Raw genomic sequence first — 11,415 nt, 5'->3', positions numbered from 1 at the left:
TAGCGAAGAATTTTTTAACATTTTTCAGAAACTTTTTGGCATATTTATCCTCAGTAATTGAGCCTTGAAATGCCTCAAGAATTGAGTGTTTCATAATCATAATGCTTATTTTATTGAATCTCTTCCATTTCTCAATTTTAACCTCATTGGGATTTTTTAGAGTGGAAGTGGATTTCTCTTCTCGAAAAGCTATATCTAGATCCATACAACCGAGGACAATCTCCACAGTATCCTTCCAATTTTAAAATTTGTACATTCAACATAGGAATACTGCTAACTTGTGTAAAAATATTAGTAATTGAAGCCATAATAACGGGATTAGAACAAAAAATATGCAATAAATATTAGTTAAAATAATAAAAAAAAGTTCATATTGAGATATATAGAGCAACATTAATTTTCAATATTTGGACAGAAAAATTAACTGTAAGTGATACTCTTATTGCAGTAATCGAATATTGTCAAAATTTTTTGTCACACATTAAGCTTTACTAAATGCGCACATAAAAACTTAAACTTTACAACCTATTTAGTACCACATATATTTTCTATTAATTAGTCAAAACAATAACCACATGAAAACTTAATCTTTGTCAATATTATTATCTATTGAAATTTATTAATATATTTTGTTTATTTTTGAGTTAATATAGTTGTCCTTATACTTAAAAACTGTTTTATAATTTTTTAATAATTTAAACATCTATAAAAACTGCTAAAGATAAGATCTCTTAAATACACAATATCTTATCATAACGACGAGAGATTTATTGGTCTAAAATAATTTATAAGATTTTTTTATTGCAAGATAGATATTTTATTAAAAGAAAATAAGATATAGTTTATAGTTACCTTTTATACATGAGTATCATTATATATAATTATTCATGATCTCTATACAAAAAGGGAGTTAAGCAAAAAATATGAAGAAAAAGATGCACAATAATCTTCATTAATATATTATTTTATTATTTAATTCTCCAAATTAAAAATAAAATTAAGTATGTAAAGAATATAATTTAAACATTGAGAAGATTTGATATGGGATGAAAAGTTATGATAAATTAACTTGTATAGGATAACAATGATAAAATTTATAATAAAATTATAAAAAACTAAATAAAATAAAAAATAAAAGAGATAGAATAGTACAATAACAAACAATAATGTTTTATAGTTTATAAAAAGATCAGAGAGTAAAAATAATGCATCATATATATAAAAAAAAAAAAAGAGTATAACCGGATAAAAGAATAACAAGTAAAAAATGGAATTTTTTTCTAACAAATATGACTTTTTAGAAATATAGATAAAATAAAAAAAGAATAAATGAAATTGTATTTTGTAATAAATTAAAGAAATATTCACGACTATATAATTGATGATGGGCATATAATTTTTAGATAATAAATTACAAAAAAGTGGCAATAGAAATATTAGATTTGATATTAAAATGAAAAAAATAAAAACAATGAATAAAAATTTAAAATTTAAAATAAAAATATTTAAAATAAAAAAAAAAGAAATGAAGAGAAACTTTTAGTAAATAACGACTCAAACATTAATGTGATAATAAATTAAATTAAATAACATATATTTAAATTAATTAAACTAAATACTTAATATAATAAATTAATTAAAATTATTTGACTCAATAAATTAAATTAAATAAATAAAAAATATCTTATAAATGCGTTATGTAAAAATTATAATATTTTTAAAAATTATTAATCAAAATATAAATAAATTAATGTAAATTAAAATAAAATCAATTTATTTATTATAGTCAAATCAAATAATTAATATAAATGATTAGTTATAATTAATTTGGTCAAATAAAATATTAAAAAATTAGATATTTATCTTAATAAAATAAAATAATTAATTAATTATGATACTCTTAAAAATTATTAATCAAAATATATAAGATAAAAAAATAATACAAATTAAAATAAAATCAAATAATGTATTTCAGTCGAGTCAAATAATTAATATAATTAATTAGTTATAGTTAATGTAATCAAACAAAATATTAAATAAGTTGATATTTATTCTAATCAAGTTAAATAAACGTTTAATTAATTAATATATTTAAATAAATCAAATAAAATAAATAAAAATACCTTAATAACAGATCACGTCACCTATGTTATTAATTGAAAAAAATTTATTAAATTAAATAATTAATATAATAAATTAATTATAATTATTTAACTCAATAAAATAAATTAAATAAAAATATCTTATAAATATGCCATAAAAAAATTATAACACTTTTAAATATTATTAATCAAAATACATGAGACGAAAAAATTAACGCAAATTAAAACAAAATCAATTCATTTATTATAGTCAAATCAAATAATTGATAAAACTGATTAGTTATAGTTATTGTAGTTAAACAAAATATTAAAAACTTGATATTTATCTCAATAAAATTAAATAAATGATTAATTATGATACTGTTAAAAACTATTAATCAAAATATATAAGATAAAAAAATTAATGCAAATTAAAATAAACCTAAATTAGTTATAGTTAATGTAATCAAATAAAATATTAAATAAGTTGATATTATTTTAATCAAATTAAATAAATAAATAACTAATTAACATATTTATAATTATTAATTGAAAAACTTGATTAAATTAAATAATTGATATAATAAATTAATTATAATTGTTTGACTCAATAAAATAAATGAAATAAATAATATCTTATAAATATATCATATAAAATTTATAACACTTTTAAAAATTATTAATCAAAATATATGAGACAAAAAAAATAATGTAAATTAAAACAAAATCAATTCATTTATTATAGTCAAATCAAATAATTAATATAAGTGATTAATTATGGTTAATATGGTCAAATATATTATTAAAAAATTTAATATTTATCTCAATAAAATTAAATAAATGATTATTATGATACTCTTAAAAATCATTAATTAAAATACATAATACGAAAAAATTAATATAAATTAAAATAAAATCAAATCATTTATTTCAGTCTAATCAAATAATTAATATAATTAATTATAAGTAGTTAATGTAATTAAACAAATTATTAAATAAGTTGATATTTATTCTAATCAAATTAAAGAAATGATTAATTAATTAATATATTTAAATAAATAAATAAATAAAAATTCGTTAATATAATAAATACGCTTCATCTAATTAAATTGAGAGATATCTTTCTTAAGAGATTGTCCGAGAAAAGAAAGAGATTTTATTTCCGTATGTAAGCACGTTTGTTAAAGTTATTTTTGAGTGAAAAATATTTTTGCATATTTAATTATTTATATATAGTTTTTTTTCACAAATAATTAGAATAATTTTGAAAAAAAATTAATTTTTTGAAAAATTGTTCTAGCTATTTTGTCTACTTCATCCCAAAAATGAATGTCATTCTTAGTGCTGTAAGGAAAATATAAAATATTGTAGTGTCTAAAATGATGGTTAAGGGAAGTATTTTCCGAAATAATAACTTTATGTTTTGAACTTATATCTCTTTTTTCCTGGAAAAAAAGCTAACACTCCCTAATATTATTATTATGGGTAATGCTAAGGAGACAAAAAAAACAGCCAGAATTTACCTTATTTAGCATTCATTAATTGTCGTAACAATTAATGAATGCTAATTAAAGCAAGTTATGACTATTTTTGCCTGATTTTCTTTTACTACCAAACATTTCTATATTATTATATATTTCTAAGTTTTTCATATCTTTCCTTAATTAACAATGTATGCTTTTCATAATTAACAAAATACTCATACATTAAGCTAGTATTTAATTATAGGAATCATTTTTAACTTTTAAGTGAATTTTGTGCGGTCTGAATATGATAATTAAAAAAAATATAAATTTTATTATCTTAAATAATTATTTATATTTTATAAAAAATATTAAGTGACTAACATTTTTTATTTGATTTATGTTTATTTTTATACTTAAACTAATACTAATCAATTTTTTTAATTAAAAATGTTAACTCTAACATCCCCCCCCCCCCTTTTTTTTGAGACTTTTCTCCTATTTTATTATGATAATATAGTATATATACTTGAGAGAAAAGGCATGTTGCCTTTCTTTCTCTAAGAATTATTAATTTCTAATTATATTTTTCAAATTTTCCAGATTCTAGTGGCACACTTGGAGAGTGGAAAAAGGATTCGTGTATGTGTGTGTTGTTGACTTCACATAAACACACACTCACAATTAGGACTTAGCCACATTAACAGCAAAAACAACGTGGTGCAATGCCTTAGTGGACCCCACTTTTAACTATTTTGTCTTATACGCCGCACCCATTAACACATACAACTTTTTCTTTTTTTCAAACGGCCTCCAATACTTGTTTAACGAAACGAACAAGCTACCATTCAACTATTTTAATACATAAACATATAAGTTAGGTAAAAATTCAGGTGCAATTGACTTTATGTGAAATTGATATTTGAGAATTGTTAGATAATTTAACTGATTTAATTAAATTTTCATTTAACGACTCTCAGATATCAATTTCACGTCAATTCGACCTGAGTTTTCACCTACAAATTAACCACTCAACTATCTTAAGTTGGTTTAACACATACAAATAAACCTTATTAGCTTGCCTATGAATCTTGGATTTTTCAATTCAAATTAAACTAAATCCATTATTTGTATGAAGTCACAATTTTCTTCGTTGTGTTTCTTTAATTAGTTTTTGTTTTGGTGGCGGGAGGAAGGGGACACAAACACAAACGTTACCAATTTGATTTTTCTTAGTTCACTTCGTCTTTTCCTCTTTTCCTTTTATAGATGATGTTACATGATATGCTTTTCGTGTGTATATAGTATATACAATTATACATATATAAAGAAAAAAACTACAAACTAAAAATCAGTTACGAATAAATTATTGTATATAAAAAATTTATTATAATATTATAAATAAGTTTAATTATTTGTTTATTGGTAGCTGATTATTTAATTAAAAAATTATAAATTAATATATATAAATATACATAAATATATAGTTTAATTTTTAATATATATATATATATATAATATTTTTAAAAATAATTATATTACGTATACACAAAAAATTAATTATGAATCCATCACTACATATAAAAATACGCATTTGGCATTTTAAAATATTTTTATTATATTACTGTAAATAAATTTGACAATTCTATTATTATATATTTTATTATTTTTCTATAAGATAAATTTGATTATTCGGATTGTTTATTATTTAATTAAAAAAATATGTAATTAAGATATATATATATAGTTAATTTTTAATTAAAAATTAACTATATATATATATATATATCTTAATTACATATTTTTTTTAATTATAATGTATGTGCAAGTATTTTTTTTTTCAAAGATAGGGTATAATATATTTTTTATAATTATAAAAAATTTTATTTGTATATTAAAATTAATTACTAAAATTAGATATTAATATATTTGCGTATAAATATATATGTGATTTAATTTATTTTTAATGTATATTTATATTTTAATATATATTTTATACTAATAACTAATTTTGATGTTCACATAATATAACTATATGATTATATACTATTAAATTCTAACTATAGCCGTAATAATTATTAGGTCATCAAAAAATTATGAAGAAAAAAGAAAGGACTATATATGCAAAATTATAATTAAGATAAGTTGATTTAGTGTTTAGTTTATTAATTTATTTAAGTAAATATTAAAAATTTAAATTTTGTCTTATGTATATAAATATATAGTAATTTATTGACTAATAACAAATTTTTAAATAGAAACGTATTAATTTTTGGCCTGCAAAATTAAAAGATACCACAGACAAAAATAAATAAATGCATAATTATGACAGATAGCAATAAATTTCATTAAATAGTATATAATACAATGAGGACAATATCATCAATTTTATCACGGCGCCGAAATTTGTGTTCTGATATTAGTGCCATCTAATCTATATATATACACCTCTTTAGTTCCTCTCAATCTCACACAATAACAACATCAAAACCCACAAAACAAACAGTTGCTAGTGTTTCCAACTCCACTCCATAATTAAAATCCCTCCTTTTTTTCCCCTGCTCTTATAATTGTTTGTGCTTCTTCATTATCCTTCCCTCTATATAACTAAAGAGTAAAAAAAAAAATGATGGCATGCCAAGAGTGGCCAGAACCAATAATAAGAGTCCAATCCTTAGCTGAAAGTGGCATAAATGCAATCCCTGAACGTTTCATCAAACCTCAATCCCAAAGGCCCAAAACACAATCCAATGTTGTCCCAACAAAACAAGGTTTTAATGATGTTGATGTTGAGAACATCAATATCCCGGTTATTGATTTTCAAGACCTGTATGGTGAAGACAAGAATCTAAAGGAACAAACACTTAAAAGGGTCTCTGAGGCTTGTAGGGAATGGGGTTTTTTCCAAGTGCTTAACCATGGTGTTAACCATGATTTGATGAAGAGTGCTAGAGAGGTTTGGCGTGAGTTCTTTCACCAACCAATTGAGGCTAAAGAAAAATATGCTAACTCACCACTTACCTATGAAGGCTATGGGAGTAGGTTGGGAATTAAAAAAGGTGCCATTTTGGATTGGAGTGACTACTTCTTTCTCCATTACATGCCTTCTTCTCTTAGGGACCAAGAAAAGTGGCCTTCTTTGCCAAACTCTTTAAGGTAATAATTAATTTATATCCGATGTTTCTAAAAGATTCTCTTATGTCTTTCTGTCTGTCCTTAGTATTCTTTTTGTTGAAATATCGACACATTCTTATATATTCTGTCGATTTTTTTATTTATTGTCTATAATGTTTATTTGGTATCAGCTTTTTTGGTCAAACCTTTCTTTTTTCGTTGACGTCGTGCATGTCTAGAATTTTTTTTCATGGGTATTTTCTTTTTTATTATATTAAAAAAGGATTAAATTAATTAATTACTCTAGAAAATACTCAACTTTAATTTATTCTCCTATGCTAACATTCTTTTATTAATTTGGTTCTTGTGTTTCTGATTTTTTTTTAGACGTTATATATAGTGAAAAAAGAAAGTTATGTGATTTTTGTTTCATATTTCATTGATTTCTTTCTAAAAAATCTACAAGAAATAAAACCAGAGAGAACATCCACAGAAAACAGAACATGAACAGCTAGCTCACACATATATTATTGGAATTGACCCAATATTTATTTATTGTATCTGACATTGTTTGCAAATCAAGTTTAATTTGTGGGACAAATATGTTTTTCAAACATGTAACCGATCATGTTACATGCCCCAAGTTCTAACTACTTATCAGTGCAAAAAAAGGAAAAAAGAAACCTTAATTATCTTGAATATTAAACAATATAATGTTTAAGTTTGTGGTTGTTTAACTTTGTTCAAAGTTTATACACACTTGCTTCATCTTGTAAATATCTCGTTACTTCATCTTCCCTGATTTTATATATTGTACGGTCAGATTAATTAGATGTGGCAACTAACATGCTAAGTTATTGAAAAAGAATTATCTTGTTAATTTATTCTGTTTTGCCTATACAAAAATAATATACATTTAGAAATATTTCAAGTGTTTTTGTTGCGGTGATTCGCTTAAAGTTGTAAGATCAATCATCAGTAATATATTATAATTCAACTCTGAACGTTATAAGATTAGTCATCAATGTCAAAACGTTCTAATATGATTTATTTGTCATTAATACAATTCAAAAATGATAAACAATCCTAACCAGATCAATAATTAAAATTATTAAAACACTTAAAATACTGAAATATTTAAAATGTTTTTTATATATGTAGATAAGTGTATGTGAATATTGCATTTTATTTAATAAAAAAGAACATATAATTAAATATTTTAATCTATACAAACATAGTTGCTCCATTATTACTCTTTGTTGGTAATGGGGTTTAATTTCACTAATAAGTAGATATAGTTTTGTCTATTAAATTTAATTAGGTTTAGCAGGGGATTGTAGGTATAAAGGTGACAAGTTTAAATTCTATTGGACGTGTCAAATATTCAAATAAGAGGGTTGGTTCACAAATCCGTGTTGCCCATGAAGTGGATCTTCAATTTTTATTGTTATTAATATTAAATATTATTATTTTTAATTCGGATTTGCTTATACAAAAAAAGTGAAAGGGTAGGAGTACCATATCATCCTTGGGAACTTGCATCTCCCATTAGTAGAAAATTTTCACATGCTCAATAACCGCTATTTTTATATTCTAGATATGTGTGTGTCTCACTCATAAATGATGAGTCTGAAAATTCATGGACATATCTTTAACATAGATTTTATGAACTTTTTTTTATATATTGAATTATGGGTGATGAATTTTTTACAGATGTCAGTGACTTTTTATTTTTTTGTGTTATGTATTATTGTGAATTTTTATAAAATATCAAATGATATTTTATCTTTTTATAATTAAAATGATATATTTTTTGCAAAATATTAATAATATTTTGTCTTTAATAATTAATTTTTTTTTTTGCAAACGTCATATTTTATACTATTATTATAATATAAAATATTAAAATAATCAAATATTTTCATATTTTATACTAAAATTATCCATATATAAAAATTTTAACCGATTTTATACATTTAGTGCAAAAATTAATAAAAAAAAAAGAAAAAAAAGCACTGCCATTAATTAATCGAGTGGTGCTGAATGACCAGATGTTATTAAAATGTTAAAAGTAAACACAAAATCGCATCACGACACACGAGAAAAAGTGACGTTTATTATTATATTTTTAATAGGCACCTGTACACTTATTTTATTTATTTAGTGTGAATAAACAGGTATATGCCATATGTAAAACGTGTGTATAGAACTATAGATTTTTAAAGCCAAATGTCAACAACGGACTACAAAATGAAATATATTAAAACTAGAATAATTAATTAAAGAAGTATGCTTACAATAATACAAACAAATTACCAGCCGTATAGGATGTGGACATTTATTTAATTTATTTTTCATATATTATTTTTTTTTTAAAAAATAATTAGTTGAGCTCCACCCACTTTTTTTTTTCTTTCTAAATATTTTTCATTTATTTTGTGTCTCAACAAAAAAAGTAAGATAATAAATTGTTTTGGTTAATTGAGGTGAAATATGTATGTGTGTGTGTGTGTGTTTGTGTATGTATGCAAGACATGTCGTTTCTTTGTTGGAGTTTTTATTTAGAGACATAGTACAACCTTATCACTATCTATGATGAATAAAGTTTTACAATCTCTATCCACATAAAGTATGTAAATGAATAACACATGCATGAGCTTGACTACTCATGGGAAAGAATTTGAATTTCAAGCAGCACATTGGATTTTGGATTGGAAATTTTAGATCCTTGATTGATAAAACCAAAACTGTGTTTTTATGGAAAAAAGTTTAATTGGGGTGACTATTCGTACCATGATGTTTTATATAAACGAAAATATTTGGTAATAAAAAATTAGACAAAAATAGTCGTAATTTATTTTATTTAACATTTATTAATTGTTATGATAATTAATGAACGTTAAATAAGATAAGTTTTGATTTTTTTTGTCTTTCTAATATTACTGTTATATAAAATATTTGCATAGGAGTAGTTATTTTATAATTATTATTTCTCAAACCTTTTAAGGCGAAAATTTTTGTAAAGTGAAATAGTAAGTCAAGAATATTCTTATTGTTATATAAATAGAGTGGAATAGAAATAACAATTTTTTTTATTTTATTATTTATATGACTCTCCTCAGGAGATTTAAAAAATAATAACAATTAATTTTTATTTTATTTTTTTTTGAAAAAAGGGATGTGATTGATGAATATGGTGATGAAGTGGTTAAGCTAGGGGGAAGGGTTCTTGAATTGTTATCAATAAACCTTGGTTTGAAGAAGGATTTCTTGATGAATTCATTTGGTGGAGAGAGTGAGATAGGTGCATGCTTAAGGGTTAATTTCTACCCAAAATGCCCTCAACCAGACCTAACTCTTGGGCTCTCATCACACTCAGACCCTGGGGGTATGACCATACTTTTACCAGATGAAAATGTTTCTGGACTTCAAGTCCGCAGAGGAGAACATTGGATCACTGTCAAGCCTGTCCCAAATGCATTCATCATCAACATTGGTGACCAAATTCAGGTTATTTTCAACTCTGTAATCTCTATTTTATTAATTCTCTCTTAATCAAGTAATAATTCAACTCATAAGAAGGATAGAGTGGTAGAGTAGAAAGGGCAAAGAGATAAATAAATTAAATAGATTTATTTTTATTTTTGTTTTAAATATTTATATAATTATATTAAATTATAAAAGGCTTTAAAATAGTTAAATTCGTGGGTAAATTACCAACAAATAAAAAGATTTTTCAATAAATAAAGATTTTGAACAAGATTTTTGTTGATAGACAATATCTGTCGATAAAATAAGAGTCTATCGATAACAAAAATAGAATCTATCAATAATATATTATTTTCAGATAATATTTACTGAAATATCTAATTCTATCCTATAGTGAAAATTAACAAAAATATATAAAATATTTATATTATTTTAAGGTTATAACTTTTTAGGATTTAACTAACTAGTATTGTAAAAGAAGTTGCTAACAAATCTTAAATTTTTTTCTATATATACCTTATATTATATAACCCATTGAACTAAATTTTTAGGGGAAATGCTAATTAAGGGCCCTTAAATTTGTTCAATTATAATTTACTTATTATTGTTAATGTAGAATTTGCTTATCTTAATTTCAGGTGCTAAGCAATGCAATCTACAAGAGTATAGAACATAGAGTAATTGTGAACTCAAACAAGGATAGAGTTTCATTGGCCTTCTTTTACAATCCAAGAAGTGATTTACTAATTCAACCTGCTAAGGAGCTTGTGAGTGAGGATAGGCCACCACTCTATCCACCAATGACATTTGATGAATATAGACTTTACATTAGGACCAAAGGACCATGTGGAAAATCTCAAGTTGAATCTTTGACTTCCCAAAAGTGATTTTCCAATTATGCCCTAATTTATTACCATCTTGCTTGTGGAATTAGAATATGTGTACAATTATTGGGTTATTAATTCAAGATAGCTCTTCTGTTTTTTCCTCGGAGCAATATTATTATCTTTTTTTTAAAGGAAACGGAAGAAAAAAAATTATTAAACGTGGATTGTTAATTAAATTCAAGCTATTAAAGTTATTAATTTTTTTTAAAAGAAAAAAATGTTTGAATCACGTTTTAGTCCTTTTTATATGTTTCTTTCTTTAATATCTCAAATTTAATGATTGCATGAGTCAATTATTCAGGAAATTAAAGAATAAAAAAAGAGGAATAATGGTTGTGACGACTAAAATTCTTGCCTGTGATGCCTAAGAAATAATGGATA

At 22.9% G+C, this 11,415-nt stretch overlaps 1 protein-coding gene across 1 annotated transcript; it reads left to right on the top strand.

Moving 5' to 3' along the window:
- Positions 1-5,997: 5,997 nt before the first annotated feature.
- Positions 5,998-11,132, top strand: LOC130961478 (jasmonate-induced oxygenase 2-like). Its single transcript, XM_057887409.1, has 3 exons — positions 5,998-6,700; positions 9,835-10,168; positions 10,786-11,132. The coding sequence occupies exons 1-3, from the start codon at positions 6,171-6,173 to the stop codon at positions 11,032-11,034; spliced, it is 1,113 nt and encodes a 370-aa protein (XP_057743392.1). The 5' UTR covers positions 5,998-6,170; the 3' UTR covers positions 11,035-11,132.
- The last annotated feature ends 283 nt before the right edge of the window (positions 11,133-11,415 follow it).

The sequence above is a fragment of the Arachis stenosperma genome, chromosome 2 (genome assembly GCF_014773155.1).
Source record: "Arachis stenosperma cultivar V10309 chromosome 2, arast.V10309.gnm1.PFL2, whole genome shotgun sequence".
Classification (NCBI taxonomy): domain Eukaryota; kingdom Viridiplantae; phylum Streptophyta; class Magnoliopsida; order Fabales; family Fabaceae; genus Arachis; species Arachis stenosperma.
This window is presented reverse-complemented; position numbering and strand designations above follow the sequence as displayed.